Source organism: Tamandua tetradactyla, chromosome 9 (genome assembly GCF_023851605.1).
Source record: "Tamandua tetradactyla isolate mTamTet1 chromosome 9, mTamTet1.pri, whole genome shotgun sequence".
Lineage (NCBI taxonomy): Eukaryota > Metazoa > Chordata > Mammalia > Pilosa > Myrmecophagidae > Tamandua > Tamandua tetradactyla.
Genome location: NC_135335.1, coordinates 32,173,315 through 32,199,648, shown reverse-complemented (window position 1 = coordinate 32,199,648; position 26,334 = coordinate 32,173,315). Strand labels below are relative to the sequence as shown.

Sequence of the window (26,334 nt, the reverse complement as noted above, 5' to 3'; positions counted from 1 at the left end):
GGGGGGGGGGGGGGGGGAGGTGTGCTCTGTGTCCAGAAAATGCAGGAGGAGCAAAGGTCCAGGCTGCTCTGATGGGACGGGGGGGGGGGGGGGGGGGGGCGGGGGGGGGGAATCCCACAGGCAATGGGGAGCCATCGAAAGTTCTAAGCAGGATGAGGCTCCATCTCCGTGTGGATGATGGGTTGGAGGCAGAGAGGTCTGTGAAGAGGACAGCTGCAACAGGAATGTAGGAGCAGGGGCATCGAGAGGGTCTCAAGTCCTGGGATGGAAGGAAGCAGGCAAGAGGCATCCTTGGAGTTGGGGCTTGGTGTCACTGGCAGGAATTGGAAGCCCAGAAAGACTGGGCAGGTGGGGAGGGATCAAAGGGATGTGTGTGTTCTGGCCTGGCCTCAGACACTCAGCAGTTTAGGTGACCCAGGAGAAGCCCCTTAGACTCAAAGCCTAGCATCCAGATAGTTCCTCTGGAAATGGAATAAAACAGCCCCAACGCCTGTGGCCAATGGGATAAGGATAGGTCTGTTGGGGAAGGGCCGCCCGGGTTCCCCAGGGGCCAGTGAACAGGGCCAGGTCATGAAAAGACTGGTCTGAGCAGAGCAGGTGCCCAGAGAGGTTAGGTGAGCTACTGAGTGTCACACAGCAAATTCACGTCTAAGTCTGGAGTGGGGTACCTGTTTTCTGAACCCAAGCCTCATGCACATACAGCCACTGCCAGATGCCTCTGGCTAGGAAATGCCAGGCTTGCTAAGGATCTGGCTGAGCAGTGGCAAGCTGCCTTAATAAAGAGGCCCTCAAATGCTCTGGATCAAACAGGATAAAACGCTAGACTGCAACAGAGACTAGTTGCAGTGAGCAGGGCAGCCCTGCTCCATGGGGTCCTTCCATTTTGTGGCCCTGGCCTTCCCAGGATGTTGTCATCTCTCACACGGTGGAAGCCAGCACACCAGCATTGCATCAGCATCCCAGCCCACAGGTAGGAGGGCAGAGGGAGGGAAAGGTCTGCTGCACTGGCTCTGAGGCTGGAAGTGACACACATCTCTTCTTCTCTCATCCATTGATGAGATGGCATCAGCCACATTGATGAACTACATTGTCCAGGACCCATAGTCTCTAGCTGGGCTAGCTGAGGGCCAGGCTAATGCTAATATTATTAAGTAAAGAAAGGGAAAATGGTTGAAGGGGGACCCTAAGCTGTCTTTGCCATAGAGTCGGCCTTGGGGTGAGTCACTTGCCAGCCTCTGAGCTCTTTGCTGACTTGTACCCTGGGTGGTATTCCCCTTCGCCCAGGGGAAAGAGGCTGGGACCTCTCCCGCTGCCAGATGTGACCTGAGCATCTCCTTTGGCCAAGTTCAGCTTCTGCTTCCTGCCCAGTAGAGCCTGGCCACTTGCCACCTCGGGGTAACAAATCCCGGGGGGGGCCATGGAACACCCCTGGAAGAAGACTGGGTCAGGGGACAAGAGGCAAGCACAGGTGTCCATGGCCAACAAAAACCAGGCCTGGGGCTCCCTTCTCCCCTCCACATTTCCTAGGGAAGTGTTATGTTTGGGGGTTGCATCCTGACCAAGGATTCGGTGGCAAACCCACCACAGGGGTGATCCAGTGACTGGAAGTCTCTAGAAAATACAGGTGAGCTGTTCTCACTGCAGCTCTAATTCCCTCAGTTTAGGAAGCACCCTCACCTGCCTGACCCTACTGTGGCCTCTCTGCAGCCCCACAAGGTAGGTGGGGCAAAACTGTACCCATTTCACAGAGTGTGCAGGGACTTCGTGCAGGGACTTCCCCAGGTCAAAGTGGAAGTTGGATTCCAGGACTTCCAGGCGCCCAATCTGCAGTTATTTCTGGGTTCCTAAAGACCTGTACATCCCCTATACAAACCACACAGACACACACACACACACATTCCGTGTTGTTGGGTGTCCGGGAACATCTAAGAAACAGAAACATTGGCATAACCGTGACTCCTTACCTGAGTCAGGATGGGCTAGCTTATGCTGCAGTAACAACAAAATCGTCTCTGTGACTTAACCCCAGGAGAGTTTATTTCTCACTCAAACTGCATGTCTAATGACAGTCCAGGGGGCTCTGATTATGGCTGTCACACAAGGACTCAGGCTGGTAGAGATGCCACCTCAACACATGCTTCCACCATCACAGCAGGGGAAAGAAAATGCGAACCGCACGTCCAGTCTTAAAGCTACCTCAAATTTCGTTGACCAGAATAAGTTGTGCGATCTTGCCTCACTTCACAGGTGGGGGGGCAGGAGCAGCTGCGAAATGAAAAAAATCAGGTAAAGGTGGATATAAAGCTTATTCCTTTCCTCTGCAGTCTCTCTCGCGGCTTATCGCCGGTGTTGTTTTTTGTTTGTTTGCTTGTTTGTTTATTGACTACTTAATGCCAGTTTTAAATTCAAATACCAGAGCATTGAACTCATATGCAGAATCACTGGAATTAAACAATGGATATTTCATAATTCCTCCAGGAGAGGGCCTTGAGGTGGACAGAGGAGAGCAACACAAGCCAGGGGTTGGGAGGAGGAAGAGAGGGTTCCAAAATAGAGCATGCGCGCACAGAGCTACCCGGGCAGGTAGGGACAGGCAAGCGCACACGTGTTCAGCCTGACTGCTGCCGGAGCCCCTCCCACCAGCCTGCAGTCCTCCTGGTCCGGGTTAGTAGGATGGGGTCCGGTGTACCGGTGTCGGCGGGGGGCGGTGACAAGCCCCTGGCACATGCCCCCTTGTCCCATCAGACCTCACTTACAAAACACAAAGATAAAATGATTGATTACAGCAACAGGCCGTGAACCCCCCAGTGTGGGGTCCTTCTGAGTGTGGGGACTTGGGCATCTACTCTCGTCATATTTGTCCCTGAAGCCAGTCCTTGGTGGACGAGGGATGGAGTGGGTAAAACTCCAAAGTCCTCTCTCTCTCTCTCTCTCACTCTCTCGCACCTTGGGGCACCAACGCCATTCCATGGATCTTAAACCGCCGCCCCCACACCCCTCCTCCAATGGCCTCGAAAAAATATCCTGTAGTTTCCTACATTGCCCACAAGGTGGCAAAGACACGCCCTGAATGGAAGAAGGAATGTCAAAAGGTACAAAAATCATACACTGGGAAGGGCCCGAATCGAACTCACCCGAATACCCGCTCCTTGGATGCTGGCCAAATCTTCCCACGACTTGTACTATTATCTACTTCATATTTTCCTTAAAAGCAGCTCATTTTTAAAATTCATGTGAATGCCTTTCAAAAAGAGACCCTATATCCTCTCCTTTGAAAACCAGTCTCACTTGCCACTGAGAGACGGTGCCATGATCGTCTCATAAATTCACAGAAAACAACCCCCTGCGGTTGACTTCTGACCAGATGTGGCTGCCGAATCTGAGGGGACACGTAAGGTGAGAGAGAGAGTTCAAAATGGCAGGAGTTTTTGGACTGCCCAAGCTGGGGGTTCCTTCCTGGACCACGTTAGGCTATGTCTGAACTTTTTTCTTTTCTTTTTTTTTTTTAAATCACAATGAGACAGAAATCATCAGATGCCAGAGCAGAGGGGGTCAAGCTCCCTCTTTTTTCCCCAAGCTCCCTCTTTATTCCCTGATGGTGACTGGGCTGATACCCCCCACACCCTGACACCTCCATGTGCCAGGCTCCAAAAGGCTGGGTCTGAACAAATACCTTTATTTATAGAGACGCATAGTTTCAAAGAACTAGCAAACCAGGTTTCTGCTTTGAGCAGTTGTGGGGGGCAAGGGGGTGCTATAGAGGGGTGTTTGTTTTCCTCCTTGGTGTCACATAGACTGCTGGGCCTTGCTAAAAATGCTATATAACAGTCATCATTTCTTAACCCTTTCTGAGTACCATGAGAAGAAAAAAATTGTTTCCAAGGGGGGATAGCAAACAGTCCCAGGGCCCCAAATAAAAGTTTTTCTAAACAGTTTCCTATAATAATACAATGATCAAATTGAGGCTTTCTTTCCCCTTCAGGTCAAGATATGGAAAAGGAGTTCCTCTCTCACTGTGTCTTGTTACTTAATGCTACAGGCACGCACCACGTGAAATCATCTAAGAGCCTTAATTGACTTTCAGTTGCTCACTTACTTTATGAACAAGCCTCTATTACACCTACACGTTGTGTCCAGGGCTCCGGAGCTACTGCTGGCCTCCTGGGGAAGACAGGTGTGCAAACAGAAGCACCACTAATTCAGCTTGGGAGGTGAGGAGGGACCAAGGAGGGCTTCCTGGAGGAGGTCACATCCTAGAGGAATCTTAAAGGATGGGGTCTGCCAGGCAAAAGTTAGGGAATGGATCCAAGAAAAGGGTTTTGCAGAGGCAAAGGTGTAGAGCCAGGAATCAGGATTTGGGACGGGGTGTAAGGAACAGGCGTGACTACCACAAGGGTTCACATCAGGAAGAAATGACAGACGAGACTAAGGAAGATGGCAAAGGATGGTCAAGGAAAACTCTGCTGAGGAGTTGAATTTCTCCAGAAGACATCTGAGAGCCACAAAAGGATGCTGTGGAGTGGAGTGGAGAGGCAGAGATCAGCATCCGTCAGACAATCCTGGAGAGATATGGTTGAGGCCCGACCTATAGGAGATTGGTCAGCAAAAATGGCAAGTCTTTATTAAACAGGTATAGGCACCAGGCATAAGTGTCAGGGATACAACAGTGAATGAGACAGAGTCCCTGCCCTCTGGAAGCTCACATCTAGTGAGAGGCTATATTTAATGCACACATAAATGAATTTTAAAATGAGATAATTTCAGGTAGTGATGAATGCTATGTGAGAAATTAAATGAACTAACATGGTGTAGAGTGGTGGATCCTACTGCCTTGGCTAGGGGACATGATGATCAGGTAGAAGCCTTGTGGGGATATAGGGGAAGAGTGTTCCAGGCAGAGGGAACAGCAAGTGCAAAGGCCCCGAGGTGGGAAGTTACTGGAGTGAGAAAAATAGGAAGAAGTTCAGGCGAGGCAATGAGGAGACTGGACAATGAGGTTAAGAAGTAGGCAGACATACCCCAAAGAATTGAAAACAGGGATTCGGACAGTTTCTTAGACACCAGTGTCCATAGTAGCATTATCAAGAGTAGCCAAAAGGTGGAGGCAATCCATGTGTCCATCAAAGGGTGACTGTTTAGAAAGGGAGCTCCCAAACCTGGGTTTGTTGCTCCACACGGCCAGTAACCCTAAAAGTCACACAGAACAGAGCTGAGGACAGGAAAAAAACTTTATTTATTTATACCAGTGAGCGAACAGGAATTTTCCCAGATCTGTCTCCCCAAAGTGTTTTTCAGTCAGCTTTTATACCCCTCAGAGACAAGGAGAGATAATCATCTTAGTTAATTAGTAATTGAGGTTGGAGAACTTCAGTAGTTTATTATACTTCCTTAAGGATTTACTTCCTCCGTGACACCTAGGAAAGGTGCTGCCCAGTCTGGGGAGATAGATGAAAGTCTTATTCATATCTGGGAGGTCTGGGGCAATAGATGAAAACTTCAGGTCTCAGTGCAGACTTCACATTTACATATTGCTCCCTTGTGAGACTAAGTGTTCATAGTCACAGCTTGCTTCCAGCTTTACAGTTACATTTAAAGGCTGTTTTAAAGGTTGCATTTTAAAGGCCACTATTACAATTTCCAGCTTGCTATCACAGTTGTAAGATTATATTTAAAAGGTTGCTGTTGCAAATGGATCGGCAAAATGTGGTGTGTCCATACAGTGGACTTCCAATCAACCAAGAAGGCAGCATAAGATGCTACAGCGGGACGGTCCCCGAAAGACTCTATGAAAAACTAGCAAGACTAGCAGACCCATCTTCCTTAAAACTCTGGGAAAGAGTTAAAGGGTTATGGTAGCTGGGTGAGTGCAGAAGCAGTAACACACAGCTTAAAACTGGTGAGAGAAGCTCATGGTACCCTGGCTGGCTTGGTTACCGGACAAAGGCCGTGGATTCTTCTGCCTGATATGCTCAATAACCAATTCCTGAGAGCCCGGGCTTTCAAGGAGAGAAAGAGTTTATTACTACATGTGTAGCAGGATCAGACAGCCTAACGGCCCAAAATCTGTCTCCTCGAGTTTAAGGGGGTCAAGGTTTTCAAGGATTGTAGCAAGGGGAGATGAGGTCGTTTCAGAGAGTTCAAAGCAAAAAGGAGACAGGTGTTATTATTATCATTTCAATAGAACACAAGTTGAAAGGAAGGGAGGCAGAGCTCTCAGTTCAGTGCTAAAGGTGTAAACCAAAAGGAAAAAGTAGTTAGTGGCCGACTTCATTAGCATTACGGCCTTTGCTTTACAAGAGAATGACCAGCTCTTACAATCACAGGCACAGGGTAAGGACTTCTTACACTTATTTCAGATATCAGGGCAGCTGGACTACAATTCAGAGATCTCAGGTATTTCCCTGTTTACTCCAACATACCAGAAAGCAAAAAGAAATTTTTATATAATGATTTACGAATCAAAATCATCCCTTAAATCCTGATTTCTCAGTTATAGCACCTTCCCCATCCCCTCCCTGGAGAGGTGTGGAGCTGTCCTGGGCCCCATTGTGGATCTCTGGTCAAGTCTAAAGGGAGCAGAGAACCCCCGTGCGGATGCTGGGTGCCTGCATGTAGGGGCCGTTCTATCCTGTGGCAGCCTGAGAGAGTAAACCAGGAAACTCATCTGCAGCTGGGCCTCACAGAACTTGCCCTGCAGGCTGAAGGAGTTTGCATACAGGGAAAGCAGTGTATGAAGCAATTAAAGCAAACCAGCCTGAGGCAAAGGATTATCGGCTTTAAGAGATACAATAGAGAATCCGGGAGAGGTTGGCATCTATTTCCTAAGGAGTAGAGGAGGAGGTATTTGATTCCTGTAAACAGGGGAACTCCTAAGGCCACTAGTACAAGCCCAGGGCAAGAAGCAGACTCAGAAAAGGAGAGAACTCCACACTTTCACCTCTGGCTAATCTTCTCAGTGCAAAGGCTAAACTCTAAAGGACAGCTCCAGTCAATGCAGAATCAATAGGCAAAGACTGTGAAAAGTGTTTTTTGCTTTGGTTTGTTTTTGGTAGCTCTTGGCACTCAAGGAAATCTCTGTGGTATCACTAGCCTAGTGCAAATTTAAGAAATGGCTCAGGAACTCAAGGCCAGAGTTAACACATTAAATACTTAAAATTACAGCGTACAACAAAAGGTTACAAGACAAATAAAGAAACAGAAAATGATGGCTCTTCCAAAGGAGAAAGATAAAATTTCAGAAACCATCTAAGAAGGCAAGGCTTTGGACATACTACACAAAGATTTTTTTTTAATAAATACTGTTTTATTCAGGCAGAATATTTTATCCATGGCAAAGTAAATGAACTGCAGTTACACTCAACAATATAGATGAAACTTAGAACTAAAATGATGAATGTGAAACATGTCTAAATGGTTACTTTTACTTTTTTATATACAGATGAATAGCAAGTAAAACTAAACAACATATTGACTAATATATTTAATCATACTAAATAAGTGGTATATTTATTTTTTAAAGCAAGGGAATGATAAATTCAAAATTCAGGAGAGTTGTATCCTGTGGCAAGGAGCTGGTGAGGGGACAGCACAGGCAAACTGGAATGGACCAAGTTTTTGGTGACATTCTCTTCCTCTGGTTGAATGCTGGTTTCACATACAATGGATTTCCCAATAGGCAAATAGACAGATGGATAGATGATAGATAAACAGATAAAGATGTACACACACATGCACAGATATATATTACCTACACTGGCTTGTATTAAAAAAAAATGATGGAAAGAAAACAAAAGGAAAAATATCTACTGTCAACACCCTATGCCAGCTGCTCCGTGTAACACATCCCGAAATGCTCATATCCCTCCCCTCTCTCCCCAAGGGGTAACCACTACACTGACTCGTTTGTTTTATTTTATCATTTCAGTCTTATTTCTTTTTAAAAATCATTTTTTATTGTGAAATATAACACATATGCAGAAAAAAGAAAGAAAAAGCACTAATTTTCCAACTTCATTTGTTTTGGTTTGCCAAAGCTGCCAGAATGTGATGTGCCATAAATGGAATGGCTTTTAAAAAGGGAATTTATTACAAGTTTATAGTTCTAAGGCTATAAAAACATCCAAAGTAAGTGTGCTAGTTCACATCTGTGGTGGACCCCAGAAAAGCCATGTCCTTTAATCCTCATTCAATATTGCTGGCTGATAGCTTTTTGATTATCCATGGAGATGTGACCCACCAAATTGTGGGTATTAACTTTTGATGAGATGGCTTCCATGGAGTTGCAACGCCACCCATTCCAGGTGGGTCGTGATTACTTTGCTGGAATCCTTTAAAAGAGGAGAGATTTTGGCGAGAATCCCTTTGTAGAGCCACGAGAAAGCCACAGCAGAGTCTAACACAGCCACGGCACAACCACGAGGCCGAGAGCTCAAGCCACCAGAGACCTTTGGAGATGAAGAAGGAATACATCCGCGGGGGGAGCTTCATGAAACAAGAAGCCTAGAGAGAAAGTGAGCAGACATCACCATGTTTGCCATGTGCCTTTCCAGCTGAGAGAGAAACCCTGAACTTCATTGGTCTTTCATGAGTGAAGGTAACTGTTAAGTCTCAGAAAAAGAATTCTAAGAGGGAACTCTTGACACAGAGCCCCCTCAGCCCCCTTTCTCAGCATCCTTGGCAGATCCAAGGATCCAGAAATAAACCAATTGCCATTCTGGCTGGTGTTGTATCCTCCAGACAAGACATCCCAGACAACTAGAAATATGGTCATAGTCTGTTTCTGTTGATAACACCCTCCCCTACCAGTGTCTCACCCTGCCTGATACATGCAGCTGCACATCAAAGGAGCCCAAATCAACAAGCCCCCATCCAATCAAGGGACAACACAGGACCCAGTGGGCACCCTCCCCTCCCGGCGTCACTTTCCCTTTAAAACACAGCCCCCAGAACCAAAAGCAGGAGTCATTTTTCTTTCCTTTTGCTGGCTCCTACCTGCCTGCTTTCTCTCTCTTCAATAAATCTGTTAAGTTTTGACTCACTTTCTCATGTGGATTCCTTAAAGACTGTGCCTAACAGTTGGTGACTTTATTTGGACAATTTTATAGACTTGCTTAAATTGGGACATTTTCATGGCCTTGGAACTGTGGACTTGCAACTTAATAAATTCCCCCTTTTGGAAGCCGTCCTGTTTCTGGTATATTGCATTCTCGCAACTAGCAAACCGGAACACTGAGGCATCCCAGGAAGGACACCTTCACTCAAGAAAGGCCAATGGGTCCGGAACAGCTCTGTCAGCTGGGAAGGCACATGGCTGGTGTCTGCTGGTCTTTTGGCTCCAGGTTTCAAGCAACCTCCCTGGGGGCATTTTCTTTTTGCATCTCCAAACATCTGGGTCTTGTGTTGGCTCTGACGATTTTTGCCAAAATGGTTTCCTGTTCCAGCTCAAAGGGGCTTTTCTAGCCAAGAGCCCAAATAAAACACCAGGCATGGACAGAGACATGAACCTTATCAGAACTTATTAACAGGAGTAAAAGAAGACGGTCAATCAGAGAATTAAACTGCTCTGATGGAGGCTAGTACAGAGCTCAGTGTGAAAATATTCGCAATTAGGCAGGAATCAGTAGGGCCAGTTATAGGGAACTGAGACAAAGACAACAGAGGGATCTCGTGATAATGATTATAGGTTAACAGTAAACATGACCCCAGAAAAGAAGAGTAGGGTATAGATTAACTACGTGGAGTGGGGTCTGGTTTCTTACATGCATTGATCATCTGTGCATTTCTCCTTTGTAAAGAGGTTAGCGTAAACATTAACTGACCCAGGTCATGCAAGCAGCTGCATGCTTTAGAGTTTCATAAAGACTCAGGGAACGGCTCCACACTTGGGCTCCCACATTCCCTCTTAAAGGATTCCAATAAATGACCCAGTTTGAATGGGTGGGTCACATCTCCATGGAAATAACTTAATAAAAAAGATCCCACCCAATAATACTGAATCAGGATTAAAGAGCATGGCTTTTCTGGGGTACGCAACAGTTTCAAACTGGCACAACATTTTAACAAATAGTTAAAGAGTAGATTTCAGAGTTTGTTATAGTTTACCATTCCACTATTTCAGATTTTTCCTTCTAGCTGCTCCAAAACACTGGAGGCTGAAAGAAATATCAGTATAGTGATTCATCAGTCAAAGTCATTTGTTAAATCCTATTTTCTCTGTTACAGCTCCTCCTTCTCCTTTGATTCTTCTCCTAAGAAGGGATCTTTGGGAAATGCTGTAACCAATAAATCAGGATTTAAGGGGTGGTTTTGTTTACTGAATCATTATATAGATACTCCATTTTTTGCTTTTTGGTACATTGGAGTAGACGGAGAGAAATACTTAAAATCTCTAAATTGCAATCCAGCTGCCCTGATGTCTGATAATGATTATATGGCCATTATTTTCTGCCCCTGTGATTGTAAAAACCTGTGGCTAACCTTCATTTGTACCCATTTATCCAGTGTTTACAACTTTAGAGTCTTGTGATCACTAAAGACAGCCCCTGATGTTTATTAATGAAGGGTTTTGGGGCAGCCCAGAACTACCTCACCCCAAGTCCAGAGTTATCTTGACAACTGAGACTGGAGCGAATGGGAATGGGCCTGCCTAACATGCCCAGGGGCCTCGACTTTAACCTTCAAGTCACCTATGCCTCATTCTACCATTTTCTCATATACATTCTGTGACTAATCCTGTAATCAATCTGCACATGCCCAATAATTAGATCACCTCTAATTACATCCTCTGGGGGCACTGTGCTCATTATCCTAAATGCTGCCCATCTTTTTTCTCTCATAAAACTATCAGAATTACTGCAGTTTGGGGAGACAGATTTTGGGCCAATAGGCCATCTGCTCTACTACACCTCTAGTAATAAATTCTTTCTCTCTCTGAAACCTTGGTGTCTTAGGAATGTTATTGAACATGTCAGGCAAAAGAATCCACAGCCCTTGTCCAGTAACAATGCCCCTTCTAAATGTTTCATGTTGAAAAAGGGTGTTGGCAATAAAGGATTGTAATTAGTTGATGGTCTTGGAGAGGCTGGTCTCCCTGGGTTTCAGGATTTATCTGACCTAGGAACCCACTGGAGGGCATAGGTTTCAAGAAGGTAAACTTAGTACATGAAACTTTTTATAGAGGCTCAGTTAGAGCCCTAGGTGTCATAGGCATGATGTTGGTTGGGAGTTGGCAAATCAAGGCAATTTAGCAATTTCTAGCTGAAGCTTGCATAAGAGTAGCCTCCAAAATAGCCACTCAACTCTATTTGAACTCTCTTGGCCACTGATGCCTTATTTTGTTACACTTCTTTTTCTCCTTTTGGTCAAGAAGGTGTTCAGACAAAGACTTATATAAAATGACTTCAATTAGCTCAAAGAGATAAAGAAAAACAGAGAAAGAACTAAAGGATATCAGGAAAATAATGCATGAACAATAAGAGAATTCCAATGTAGAAATTTTTCAAAGGAACCCAACAGAAATGTGGAGTTGAAACCACTATAAATTTGAATTTTGCAATTCCTAAGGGGGTTCAAAAGAATACAGGTGGCAAAAGAAAGATTCAGTGAACTCAAAGATAAGACAATTGAAATTATTCAGGCTGGAGAGAAGAAAGAAAAAGGAATGAAAATGAGTGAACAGAGCCAAGCGACCTGTGGGACACCATCAATGCATCCTTCCAGGAGAAGAGAGAAAGGGGCAGAAGGAATATTCAAGGAAATAATAGCAAAACACTTCCCAAATTTAACAAAAGACATGAATGTACTTATTTGAGAAGCCTAATGAATTCTAATTAGGATAAACTAAAAAAAGAACTATTCCCAGCCATACTGCACTCAAACTGTCAAATGCCAAGGACAAGGGATATTAGCCATTGTGGTGGTTTGGAACTGTATGTATCCCAGGAAAACACATTGTTGAAGTTATTGTAGGTGTGAACCCCTTAGAAGTAGGACTTTTTGAGGAGGTGACTTTCGTTAAGCTGTGGCCCACCTCAGTCAGGATGAGTCTTAATCCTATCAGTAGAGTCCTTTATAAGCAAAATGAAATTCATGCACAGAGAGAGAAAGCCACAGAGGGAGCAGTCAGAAGCTGAAAATCCACAGAACTGGAAGAGAAGAGTGAGACCAAGAAACACTGCTATGTGCCTTATTATGTGGCAAGTTAAGGGTCAAGGATTGCCAGCAGCCAGCCCCAGAATGCCCCAGTCTTTGGGGAAAAACCATCTCCTTGATGATACCTTGATTTGAACTTTCTCTTAGCCTCAAAACCATAAGCTAATAAATTCCCATTGGTTAAGTCAACCCGTTTCAAGGCATTTGCTTGAGCAGCCTGGATAGCTAAAACAAGTATAAAAAGGAATGAGATTCTGATTCACGCTACGACATGGACGAACCCTGAACACATGTTGTGTGAAAGAAGCCAGAAACACAAAAGGACCAATATTGTTGCACGAACAGCAATGTGATATTTGTGGCCACTTAATTTATAGGCTTGGATTCTCAGACAACACAGACTTCAGTGATATAAAAACAGAATTTATTAGGAAAGTAATTAAAAGGTTATTAGAAATGAGACATAGTTACATTACCAGATGGGACAGCATCAACACCTGAAGAGGAGTGCTGGGGACTCTTGGAGACAGCATTCAGGGTCTGAGTGGTACAAATCCACAGCAGAACATTCTCTCTCTCTCTCTCTCTCTCTCTCTCTCTCTCTCTCTCTCTCTCTCTCTCTCTTTCTCTCTCTCAATTCTCTAGTCTAACTGCTTGCATGCAGTTTATAAGCTATCTTTATACAGTAGTGGCTGGATTCCAATTAGCTTAGGTGACTGGGCCCAGATGGTCTTGTGGGAACTGGCTAGGTACCGAGAGGAGTTTCCTGGGACCTAAATAACTCTTTTTATCAAAATACATCTCTTTCTGGGAGGATAAGGACTGGATAACCAGTCCTCCCAGCTAGAGTGTACATTTCAACAATTTATTACCAAGGTCACGTAATGGCCACCTTAGTTAGGCGTAACAAACTCTGCAACAATTTATCATCAAGGTCACGTAATGGTAACCTCGTTGAGTATCACAGGCTCTATAAGTTTATTACCAAAGTCATGCAGTGGCCCCAACAGTTGAACAGAACAGACTCTACAAATTTAGTTTTCCCTTTCAATTGTATAATCTCACTGATATAAAATACCTAGAATATTCAAATTCATGGTGACAGAAAGTAGAGCACAGGATACCCGAGGTGCGGATGGGAAATGGGGAACTAATGCCCATTTTACAGAGTTTCTGTATGGGGTGATAGAAGTCTGGTGATGGATGTTGGTGATGGCAGCACAACATGATAAATGTGATTAATACCACTTGAACGTGGTTAAAAAGGGAAGTTTTATGTTGTATACATTTCAATAATTTTTTTAAAGATTAAAAAAGAAATAGGTGGAGGCCAACCCCAAAGGACCTTGTAAATCAAAGTAAGGAGCATGGATTTTATTCTAGTTTCAATGGGAAGCCAATGGGGCTAAAGGAAGATGAGGACAGCAGCAGGACAGGTGAGAAGAAGTGATTAAGTTCTCTCTCTCTCTCTCTCTCTCTATATATATATATATACATATGTTTATATATATATATATATATATATATCTTGCATTAATGTAGTACATTTGTTACAACTGATGAACCAATATTATTATAATACTGTTATTACCTAAAGTAATTTACATCAGAGCTCTTTGTAGAAGTGGTTACATTTTGAATATATTTGGGGCCTGTGACAACAGGAATTACTGATGATGAAGACAGCAAAGAGAGACAACTCTTCATGGAGTTTGGTGATGGAGAGGAGTGGAGAAATAGGTGGTAAGTGGAGGAAGATGGAGGATTGAGGGAGGATTTTTCAAAGGGGTGACATTGTGCTTGTTTGTGATGTGATACAAATGAGCAAGTGCAGGATAAATTGATGACACTGGAGAGAGTGGGGATGGCTTCAGGAAGATTGTTTTGAGAAGGTCAAAGGGGATGGAATTTAGAGAATGAGGGAAGGGTTAAGCCTTTGCATTGGTTCTCTACTGCTGCTTGAACAAGTGACCACAAACTTGGAGGCTCAAACCAACACCCATTTATTACCTCACAGTTTTCATAGGTCAGAACTCCAGGTACAATATGGCTCATCTGGGCTCTCTGCTTAGGGTCTTATATGGCTGCAATCAAGCTGCCGGCAAGGCTGCATTCCTTTCTGAAGGCTCTGTGGAAGAATCCGCTTCCAAACTCATTCAGGCTATTGGCAGAATTCAGTTTTTTATCTTCAAGCCAGCAATGCCACACCAAGTCTTTCTCCTACCTCAAACCTTTCTGAATTCCCTCTCTGCCCCCAGCCAGAGAAAGCCAGGTGCTTTTAGGGGCTCATATGATAATATTAGGCCTGCCTGAGAAACCTCCTTGTTTTTAAGGTCGACCGCACCACATAAAACCCAATCACAAGAATGACACTTCATTACATTCACCGGTGCTGGGGGTGGGCTTGTTGAACCCTGGGGGCCATTCCTAGAAATTCTGCCTACCACAGCCTTATCCGGAAGCGGGAACCACCTTCTTTCACAGCAGGAAAGAAGGCAGAACGTGTGGACACAGCTGCGAGCAGGTGGGTGGTTTGGTGACATTCAGTCACTGTAACAAAGAAACTTGAAAAGACAATGCTTTCCACAAAATTAAATGTTCTCTCTCTCACAGAGAAAAGTCTGGATATGCCAGTGCTGGAAGGGCAATTCCAGAATCAGCAAGAATTCAGCTTTCTTCCACCTTTTTCCTCTGCCTTCAATTCAAGCCTGCTTCCCACAGAGGAAGGGAGACTTGCCAGCACCCTCACACACAGGAAGGAAGATAAGAGAAAGTGGAGGACCAGCCAAGGCAAGAGGATGCATGTGTCACTTCCTCCCCTACTTCCATTGGCTTGTACTTAGTCACATGACTGTATCTCAAAGCAAGGGATGCTGGGAAATGTAGTCTTTAGCCACAAGACCCTGGTCTGGCTAGGAGTCCATGGGTGTGAAAGAAGGGGAGAGTGGACGTTGGGGACATTAGTTGCCTCTAACACAAATTCTGAGGCCTAGAGGATGAGAGGGATAATGGAAAACTGGTAGGGCCAGTGTCCTGGAGATCTTCAAGAAGGAACTGATGATCAATGTATGGGGAGTTTAAAGTCAGGGTTTCTGGGAGGAGCCATTGCTGGTGATGGTGAGCCTAGAATAGGGCCATGGGGGTCAACAGCTGAAGTGCAGCTGAGGGCAGGGCCACAGGAGGAAACGAGGCCAAAGTGCTCTGAGGCCAGAGTGCCAAACGGTCAGCTACATGGGTGCCAGAGTCACGGGATGAGGGTGGTTCCTCTTGGAAGTCAGGAACCAGAGAGCTGGGAGGGGATGGAAGCCAAGTAATGAGGCTGGGGAAGAAGATACTTCCAAAGAGCTGGAGCTTGGAGGGAGGGAGAGAAATTGCTGGGAAGCAGCACTAAGGAGCAGTTGCAGCCGCAGAGACCTGGGGGAAAGCTGGACTTCCATTATAAAAGAGGTAAGGAGGCCAGAGAAGGGGAGTGTTTGAGGGTGCTGTTGACAGTGGGAAGCTTAGCGAGGGGTGGAAGATGTGGTCAAAGGAAGGGGACAGAAAATAAACAGAGAGTAGGGCCACAGAAGGGGAGCCATATCCCTGAGGTGTTCAGAAGGAACTTGGACATATTTGATGACATAAGGCAGAAAGAGGTGTTGTAGGGTTTCTGGATAGTTGACCAGTGGCTGGTACCGGCTTTTCCCAAGATGGAGAATACCAGCTTTGCAGGGAGGGAGAGACAAAGTCCAGTTTGGGATATGGTGAGTGTGACGGTCCTGTGGGACACCCAGAGAAGATATCTAGGAGACAACATTTCCACAAGTCAGAGCTGTCATGGTCAGGGATGGGCAGGTCAAGTGGATGAGAGAAAAGCAGAGAAAGAAATAAGTAATTGGGGCTCACAGCATATACCAAAGGGGAGAGAAAGGGTCAGGAGCAGGTTTGATATAGTTCCTCAGAAAGTTGAACTTAGAATTTACCCTATGACCCAGCAATCCCATCCCTTGGTCTCTACCCAAAGAATTGAAAACAGGGACAAATTCTTGCTACAGTACAATGAGAATTATGGCTGGTCTCTCTTCTCAGTTCCTGGGGAAGCAACCTCTGAAACTGTAGAAATGCCTAGTGGTAGGAGTGTCTTTGGTTCTGGTTGGACCCAGGACCACACCTGGTAGTTTATATGTTAATGAAGTGACAGTGAGGGGCCAGCCACGCCTGCAGCCTTAGGGTAGGGGGCCAGCCCCACCAGGAAGACCAACTAGGTGATTAGGAGATTGGGACCTTAGGCCAGGTCATATCAGCCCTAAGTCCTGGGAGGGAAGGGGGGCTGCAGATTGAGTTCAACCACAGGGACACTGGTTCCATCAATCACACCTATCTCATGAGACCCATATAAACTCAGTTCATGAAAGCCCCAGTGAGCTTCCATGACTGAGAAAATACATAGCTGCTGTGCTTGGAGGGTGATGCTTTGTGACTCCAAGTGGAGACAATATGGAAGCTCACCTCTGGGACCTTCCCAGACCTCTGGGAAGACCTGGCCCTAGGCACAGCTCTTCTTTTGACTTTTTCTTATTCATATCCTTTCACTATAATAAAACTCTCATCATTAAGTGTGTGCTTTCAGCAAGTTCTGTGAGCCATTCTAGTGAATTATCTACCTGAGATGACAGTGGAAATTCCCCACGTTTTACCCAATTGGTCAGAAGGGTAGGTGGCCTGGACCCCCACAGGTGTGGCTGGTGCCTGAAGGAGGATCTTGTAGAGAATGTCCCTGAAGCTTTGTCATCTGGCCTAACTCCTGAGGTTAGAGTCAGAATGGCTTTGCATTGAATCCAGTGACTGCACTTCTCACAGTTGCTAGTTGAAGTCTTTGATATTCATACAGTTGGTGCCAGAGGCTATTATGGAAGTTGTACATTTTTTTATTACCTCTACTCTTGTACACCAATATTTGTAGTAACATTATTCACAATAGCTAGAAGGTAGAAGCAACCCAAGCATCCATCAACAGATGGGTGGAGCAACAAAATGCAATGCATCTGTATAATGAAATATTATTCAGCCACAAAAAAGAATGACGTTCTGATCCAGGCTATCACATCACTCAACCTTGAAAACATGCCGAGTGAAATAAGCCAGACACAAAAGGAAAACTTTTCTATGGTTCTTCTTATAGGACATATCTAGAATAAGCAAATTCATAGAGACAGAAAGTTGATTGGAGATTACCAGGGGTCGGCAGGAGTGGTGGACAGGGAGTTACTGCTTAACGGGTGCAGAGTTTCTATTTGGGGTGATGGAAAAGTTTGGATAATGGTGATGGTGGCACATTGTGAATGTGATTAACACCATGGAATTGTACACTTTGAAAAGGATTAAAATGGGAAATTACATGTTGTATTTTCTCTCTGTTTATTTATTTATATGCTGTATGGCGGGGTCATGTTTCATTCTCTTTCCTCATGAGCATCCTGTTATTGCAGAACCATTTGTTGAAGTTGCGTTTGGTTGTTTTTTTGTTCATTTGTTTGCTTGTTTCTTTGTTTTGGAATGTGTATGGGCCAGGATCTATTTATGTTTTAAAAGGTAGGAGCAGGGTAGGGGTGGAAAACTGGTGTCCAACATACACTCGAGATTTTTCCAAAATGAGAGAGGCCAAGAGTATGTTCACAGACTGAAAGGAAGGGGGTCAAAGAGAGGGCCCCCGCCCCTTCTATGGGCAGGGAAGTGGGAAATGACCTAGAAGGGAGCCAGGAGATGCAGGTTGGGGGAATGCCTCGGTTCTCAGGGAAGGCACGGTCATGTCCAGTTCAGCCCATTTGGGCAGCCCCTGGAGGGAGGAGCCTCCTGTCCCCTCAGAAAGCCCCAACAGCTGCTCCCTCCTGCCTCAACACACACACACCACAAAGTTCCTGTGCCAGTGAGATAAGCACAAGGGTGAGGGGAGAGAAGGGCGTGCACTTTCTTTCAGGGGACTCCTTAAATAACGACACCCTGTCCACGCGATGGACGCTCAGCCACCACAGATGATGGTGCCATAGACGTGGGCTTAGTCATGGGAGGGAAGACACTTTCAGAAAATCTTGGGCCATGTATGATCCTATTTGGGTGGCAAGAAAATGTACCCAGGAAAAAAAAAAAAAAAGGTGGGGCGAGGGGAAGGGAGTTCTTGCTTGACTGTGGGGTTGTAGAAAAGTTCTCTCTTCTTCCTGCTCATCTGAACATCCTTCTTTTTCTATAGTGAAAAGGATTTATTATGTGTGCGTGTGTGTTTTCCTCCCTGTTGTCATTGGTTTAAGTTTTGCCTGCTGAAAGTAAGAAGGGACTCTCAGAGGCCCGAGAGGGAGAGTGCTAGGGACTGGGTCAGGCCAGGTCACTAAATTTGGACTGCAGGCCACCCACTTAACTCTCCACCCCACCCATAAATTGGAGGGGTCAACCCACAGTGCTGCTGCATAAAAGATATGCAAAAAGATATGCAGGCAGATAGGGCAGAAGTGGGACATGGAAGGGCCCCAGAGGGGGAGGGCAGGGAAGGCTGAGCACCCAGGCAGGTGACCCTACAGCAGCAAGCAGGGTGTGGCTCTAGGGAGACCGCAAGGACCAAGTTCCCATCTCTCCTCTGGCCAGAGAAGCAACAGGTTTGGAAAGTTGGCCCTCTGGGAGTCAGAGCTCCATTACTGTGCTTCTGGGCACGTCTCCCAGCCTCTCCTGGGTCTTACTTCCCTTCAGGACAAGCAGGCCAGATGGAATCAGAGGAGAACTGGACGGAGAAGGGGAAAGAGGAGGCCTTTCTGCAGGCTGGAAGAGAGACCCTTCCCTGTTCCCAGAAATCCTGGGTGGTCTGAGAGAGGGCATAGGAGAAGAAATAAGAAAGCTTGTGTTTTTTACGAGGAGGTCAAGAATATCCCTGTGGGACTAATCTGTAAACAGTGTGTGTTTAGGAATCACTCAGGCCCTGTGCCCTGGTCTTTCTCCACCTGCTGCTGTAGGATTGGTGGTGTCACAGTGATTTGAACAGTGAATAAAGAAGTATTTGCAAAGTCCCCTTGAGGGGATGGGGAGAAAGGGGGAAATTTCAACTTCCCCATTTGGAGAATCCCTGATATTCTGCCAAGCAATAGGGACAACCAAATCAATAGGCCAACCCCTCAATCCTGGGGTTTGTTCCTATGAAACTTATCCCCACAAAGGATAGGCTAAGCCTACTTAAAATTAGGCCTAAAAGACATATACGCTGATGTTTAAAAGAACTCTTTAATGACTTGTTTCATCTTTGAGGATCTACTTTTTAAACCTTCCATCTCTTGTAGTTTATAACTCTTCATGTACTAGGCCTCTAGAAATTAGTATGTTAAACCACCATTATGGAGCAAATATCCATAGGGCTTGTTTTCCAGAGAAAAGTATTGTTTAGAGTAGCACAATTCTAAGACTGCCTGTGCTGTTGCAAAGCAAAGGAAACACTCAGACAGGCTTTGAGTGGAAATGTAGTGCTCAAATCCTGTTCTGCTTAAAATGGTGGTAATACATACTGGTGAATAAAAAAGAAAAGTTGTAAAAAAAATAAAATAAAATTTAGGCCTAAAAGAGAATCTCTTTTGTTGCTCAGATGTGGCCTCTCTCTCTCAGCCAACATGGCAAGTGAACGCACTGCCCTCCCCCTCTCGACGTGGGACATGACTCCCAAGGGTGTAAACCTCCCTGGCAACATGGGACAGAAATCTTAGAATGAGCTGGGTCTCAGCATCAAGGAATTGAGAAAAATCTTCTAAACTGAAAGGGGGAAGAGAGAAATGAGACAAGTTAGCTCAGTATTTTGTTAGTAGCTGAGAGATTTCCAACAGAGTCGAGAGGTTATCCTGGAAGTTATTCTTATGCATTATATAGATAGTCCCTTTTTAGTTTATGGTGTATTTGAAAGGCTAGAGGGAAGTACTGAAACTGTAGAGCTATGTTCCAGTAGCTATGTTTCTTGAAAATGATTGTATAATGATATAACTTTCACAGTGTTGGACTGTGTGATTGTGAAAACCTTGTGGCTGATGCTCCTTTTATCTATGGTATGGGCAGATGAGTAAAAAGTATAGATAAAAATATAAACGAATAATAGGGGGAACAAAGGTTAAAATAAATTGAGTAGATCGAAACACTAGTGATCAATGAAAGGGAGTAGTAAGAGGTATGGCATGTATGAGTTTTTCTTTTTTATTTCTTTTGCTGGAGAGATGCAAATGATAAAAAAAAAATGATCATGGTGATGAATACACAACTGTGCTGATATTGTGAGCCGTTGATTGTAGCCATCTCAAGAATGTTTGCATGTCAAGAATGTTTATATGTCTGTTCATTGTTTATAATAAAAATATTTTTTAAAAAAACAGTATATGAAAAAGAAAAAGATTGGTGGTGTGCATTGTTTGAAGAACAAAAGCCTCTTGAAGAGTGTCAGGTCCCCTCTGCTCTGGCTGGGGTAAGATGCTGGGCCTGCTCTGGGACTCAGTTTCCCTTTCCAGTCCTAAAAAACCCCTGAGTGACTCTGGATGGGGGGCCCAGACCCTCCTTTTGGGTGTGACTTACTTGGCCAACACTCCATGCCCATGAGCATGGCCCAGTGATCCTGTCCTTTCCTCAGGGACCCGTCTGTTCTCCCACAAGCCCCAACTTTCAGCAGCTTCCACTCTGGGCTCGTCTCCTGGGCACCCCCCCAAAAAGGGCCAAGGGCTCAGTTTATGTTGGTAAAACACTTTCTACATTTTCCTAAAGTTTCTTTATTACAGATGTATTTTTTTAAATTTTTGTTTATTGACATATATTATATGCTCACATACCATGTAATCAGCCAAAGGGTACAATCAATGGTTCAGAATATCTTAATTTGGCTTATATTACAGGATGTTTAAGGTTTCGTTGGCTGCTCAAGCAAATACCATGCAGTGGGTCCACTTAAATGATGGGAATTTATTTCTTCACAGTTTTGAGGTTAAGAGAAAGTCCAAATCAAGGTGTCATCAAGGCGAGGCTTTCTCCCCTAATACCGTGGCGTTTTGGGGCTGGCTGCTGGTAATCCTTGGTCCTCAGCTCTTCTGTCATATAATGCGTATGGCAACCTCTCCTGGCCTTTCTCTTCTCTTCTGGGTTGCATTATATTTCAGCCTCTCACTTTCTGTGGCTTTCTTTGTCTGAATTTCATTCCACATATGAAGGACCCCAGTAATAGGATTAAGCCCCATCGTAGGCCACACCTTAACTGAAGTCACCTCAACAAAAGGTCCTACTTAGAATGGGTTCACACGCACGGGAATGGATTAACTTTAAGAATGTCTTTCTGGGGTACAAGCAGTTTCAAACCCATATTGCCTCCTCCTCTGCAGACATGAATTTTGTCATCTCTGCAAAACTTCTGTTCCTTTATTGATTTCATAGTTATTATTTTTTTAATAGTTAATATTTTATAATAGTGAGATTTTTATAATTTATTATAAAATGGATGCATTAAAGCCACAATGACATATCACGTAACACTTACTAGGATGGCTATAATAACAATGGAAAAAAAACAGAAATTAACATATGTCACTGAAGATGCAGATAAACTGAAACACTCATAATACATTGCTGATGGGAATGTTAAGTGGTGTAGCTACTGTGAAAACAGTTTGGTAGTTCCTCAGAAAGTTAAACATAGAATTGTCACGTGGCCCAGCACTTCCACTTCTAGGTATATACCTGTGGTAAAATATTACATACCCTAGAAAAGCCATGGTTTAATCCTGATTTGATCGTGTCCAGACAACTATTTCTATTAATCTGGATTCAAATCCCACCTCCAGCAAAATAAAAAAAAAAAAAAAAGTGAATTTTTTATCAGATTATGCCCACTTGTGTGTGTGACCTTTTGATTAGATGGAGATGTGACACCACTCATTCCAGCTGGGTCTTGATTAGTTTACAGGAATTCTTTAAAAGGGGAAGCATTTTGGAGACAGCAGAGCTGACAGAGAGAGCAGATGTTGACGCCTGGAGAACAGTTGCTTCAGAGAACAGAGACACGGATGTCTGGAGATGCTTGGAGCCCAGCAGACATCACCATGAGATGTTACAATTGCCAGAACCTGGACAGAGCCAAGGGAAGCCAAGAGATGAAAGCCAGCCATGGAGAAGCAAAGTGAGGAACCCCCACAGGAACAGAGGCTGAAGGCAGTGGAGCCCAGGAGCAAGCAACCAGCAGATGCTGGCCACGTGACTTCCCAGCTGACGCATCGGCCTTGGTTTGGACATTTCCATAGGCTTAGAACTGTAAACTTGTAACTTATTAAATTCCTTTTTTAAAAGCTGTTCCATTTCTGGTACATCGCATTCTGGCAGCTTACAAACTAAAACAATACCCGAAACAACTGACAGCAGGGACTCAGACAGAAATTTGCACACCGATGTTCACTGCAGCATTATTCACGATTGCCAAATGATGGAAGCAACCCGTGTCCCTTGATGGATGGATGGATAAACAGAAGGCGGCATATCCATGCAATGGAATACAATTCAGCAGTAAAAAGGAATGAAGTGCTGACACATGAGACATCATGGCTGAATCTTGAAGCCATCATGTTGTGTCAAATAAGCTAGACATTAAGTAACAAATTTGTATGATCTTGCTTATACAAAATATCTTGAAGAAGCAAATTTAATGAGACAGAAAGTACATCAGAGGTTCCCAGGGGCCAGGAGGTGAGGGGAATGGGGAGTTATTGCTTAATGGGTACAGTTTCTGTTTGAGGTGATGAAAAAGTTATTGTAATGGTTAGCGGCGACGGTAGCACAATATTGTGAGTGCGTTTTTTTAAATGTGAAATACGACATATATACAAAAAAAAGAATGTGAATGTGATTAATACCACTGAACTGTACGCTTGACAGTGGTTATAATGGGAAGTTTTGAATTGTATATTTGTTACAATCGTAAAAATAGGAAAAAAAAAAAAAAGGATTCAAACTCCCCTCACCCTGAAAAAAAAAAAAAAGAATGAAGCTCTGATGCATGCTGCAGTGTGGAAGAGCTGGGAAAACGTTATGCTGAGTGAAATAAGACAGCTACAAAAAGACAGAGAATGTATGGTTCCACTGTTATGAAATATCTATAATAAGCAAATTCAGAGAAAAGAAAGTAGATTAGAGGTTATGGAGGGATGGTGGGGCAGAGTTTCTGTTTGGAGTGACAGAAAAGTTTTGGAAATAAATAGTGATGATGGTAACTCAACATTGGGAATATAATTAATGCCACTAAATACATGTGCATTTAAAAATGGTTAAAATGGGAAATTTTAAGTTTTGTATATATTATCACCATAGAAAACATTTTTATATATACATTAATATTTTAATATAATTGTTTATAATATGATATTTTACTATTATGCTTCATTTTGTTCAATATTTTGAAATGTTAAAAGCAAAATTAAAGAAATATACACTTTTAAAAGGGAATCTCATATCACAAACGTAAGTGGAAAAATAGTGTCCCTCCTCTAAGTAGAATGTAGCTACAGAAATAAATGTAAGGCAAATAAAACAATGGTTTTAAATTCTAGCTAGAGTCCAAAGCTCAGTAGAGGCTGTGGTCCCCAGGCCTGCAGCCTTCTGTTAAGAAGAGAGCAGAGGGCTGTGCAACGGTGACTCAGTGGCAGAATTCTTGCCTACCATGCTGGAGACCCGGATTGATTCCCAGTGCCTGCCCATGCAAAAACAAAAAAAAGGGAGAGAGAGCAGAAAGCATTAGGCAGCTGTTAAAGATATCCTGGCCCTAAAAGAGCCTTTCTCTGACTTATTCAGAAGAAACAGAGAGTATTAAAATTTGAATCACTCTCCCCCATGGGTTTTGTGACATGCCCTTGAACCAGGGGTTGTTATTCCCATTTTACAGACGAGAAAAACTGAGTTTCAGAGGAACAACCAGCAAACCACTTGAGCCTTGCTTGGTTGAACAGGAAGAAGAGTTTTCCACAATCCCACAGTCAAGCAAGAACTGCATAAACCTCCTGGGGCAAGTGAGGGGCCCCTCAGTTCTCCCCAAAGCCCCTGTCCTGGTGGTACACTGGCATCTGCTGCGGGACCCCTTTCTGTACCACGGGGTTGACCTGTGGTTCTGTGCACCAGGCCACGGGACCCCAAACGTCTCCTGTTCCTGGAGATACACCCTCCAGAGCTGTGCTTGGGGGATAAGGCAGGCTATTTTCATCATTTCCTTCCTCCCATTCAAGCAGCAGCCACCAGCCACTGCCTGACCTACAGCTGTCCCCACGGTCTCAACCAGGACCGTCCAACCTGTAGGAAGGGGTGCCCGAGAAGGCTTCACAGGTGAGTGGTTCTCCTCCTTACTCTGCACCCCAGCCCCGTGGCCCTCTTACCAGTTGGGGGGGGGGCCTAGAGGCAGGAGGAGAAGAAAGTGGCCTTAAGTCCTGCCTCTGTCCCCCTTTTCACTCTCTTCCTAAAAAGCAGGGTGGAGGGCGGGCCACGGTGGCTCAGTAGGCAGAGTTCTCGCCTGCCATGCCAGAGATGCAGGTTTGATTCCTGGTGTCTGCCCATGCAAAAAAAAAAAAAAGAAAGGGTGGAGAACTGGCAGGATGGCATTTACTCTGAGATGCTATCTCTGGGCTGAGTCAACAATCATTCATTTATTCAACAAACATTCATGGGAAGCCAGCTGTAGGCCAGGCACTAGTGGGAAAGCCCTATGTCTTCGAAGCGGAAACAGCCATCCGCTGTATCCTTAAGGGAAGGCAGAGGACCCCGTGGAGCCTGGCTTGAAAGGCTACAAATCAGGGTTCGTGAGAACTGGAGTTTGAGTCTGGTCTTTAATGCTGAGCGCTGAGCATCCCTGGACAAGTTGCTTTCCCTCTCTGAGCTCAAACTCCTCATCTCAAAGCGTTAGCCTAGATGAGTAGCCCCTTCTGGGTTCTCTTTTCTACACTTGGCACCACTCAGCTGAGGCCAAGAATGTCGGGAATCGATTGGCCTAGGCATGGTCCAAACTGTTGGCCAGATCCCCAGTCTTCAGCATGGGAGCGGGGAGCAGCCTGGGGGCCCTGACTTGCTCTCTTAGGGGCAGTGTACAGTGTGGGGGGATCATTTAGCGGTTGTCAGCTCCCCCCACTCCTGAACTGGGGCTGGGGTCTCTGCTAGGGGCTCTAGGATATCCCTTCCTCTTCCCCCAAACTTACTCCCTGCTCCCCACCCCCTACCACATCCACCCTCATCGTCCTGCCTTCCCCCTCTGCACCCCCCCGTCCCCTCCTCCTCCTCATGGTGCACCACCACCTCCAGCCAGGGTGGGGGAGGGTCAGCCAGGCCTTGGGCTGGACACGGGCTCCCCTCCCCCATTTACAGCAGAGAAAGCAGAAGCCTGAGAAGGGAGGTGAGTCACCCCTTGTCCCGGTCAGTCCCTCCTTGCCCCAATTGCCTGCTGGCCCTCATGATGGGGTGCCTCCCCAGACCTCCCCACCTCACGCTGCTCTCCCTTCAACCAGCCTGCCCGATGCATGCGTGGGAGGCACTTTTCCTGCTCTGGACGGCAGCTGGGGCCATCAAAGACTGCCCCGTGCCGTGCACCTGCCAGAACCTGGAAACCATGGGGCTGTGGGTGGACTGCCGGGGCCGGGGCCTCACGGCCCTGCCCGCCCTGCCTGGCCGCACCCGCTACCTCCTGCTGGCCAACAACAGCCTGCACTCGGTGTCCCCTGGCGCCTTTGACCACCTGCCCCAGCTGCAGTCCCTCGATGTGACCCAGAACCCCTGGCACTGCGACTGCAGCCTCACCTACCTGCGCCTCTGGCTGGAGGACCGCGCGCCCGAGGCCCTGCAGCTGGTCCTGTGTGCCAGCCCGGCCCAGACCTCCCACCGCCCGCTGGGCCAGCTGACCGGCTACGAGCTGGGCAACTGTGGCTGGCAGCTCTGGATGTCCTGGGCCGACTCCCACATCTGGAGGGACGTGGCGCTGGTGGCCGTGGCCACGCTGGGCCTGGCACTCCTGGCTGGCCTGCTGTGCACCGTGGCAAAGCCCCTGGACTGAGCCCGGCTTCCCCCACTGCCAGCCTCAGGCTTTGGGGTGGGGCCCTGAGCCAACACCCCAGACTGCAGCAGCCCTCCCTGGTCAGCTCAAACCACCAGACACCTGAAATAAATTGGCTGCTCAGTCCTTTTAGC

The 26,334-nt window shown here is 45.6% G+C and overlaps 1 protein-coding gene across 2 annotated transcripts; it reads left to right on the top strand.

Moving 5' to 3' along the window:
• The first annotated feature begins 106 nt into the window (after nucleotides 1-106).
• Nucleotides 107-26,334, top strand: GP9 (glycoprotein IX platelet). 2 transcript variants are annotated; one of them, XM_077116378.1, is made up of 4 exons: nucleotides 107-15,597; nucleotides 24,396-24,489; nucleotides 25,519-25,546; nucleotides 25,659-26,334. In XM_077116378.1, the coding sequence occupies exon 4, from the start codon at nucleotides 25,667-25,669 to the stop codon at nucleotides 26,198-26,200; it is 534 nt and encodes a 177-aa protein (XP_076972493.1). In that variant the 5' UTR covers nucleotides 107-15,597; nucleotides 24,396-24,489; nucleotides 25,519-25,546; nucleotides 25,659-25,666; the 3' UTR covers nucleotides 26,201-26,334. The 2 variants fall into 2 exon arrangements, with proteins under 2 accessions (XP_076972493.1, XP_076972492.1); XM_077116377.1 differs by lacking the exon at nucleotides 25,519-25,546 and having other exon boundaries at nucleotides 13,690-15,597.

Excerpts from the sequence above, each read along its gene's own strand:
- GP9 (XM_077116378.1), top strand. The coding sequence starts at position 25,667 with ATGCATGCGTGGGAGGCACTTTTCCTGCTCTGGACGGCAGCTGGGGCC.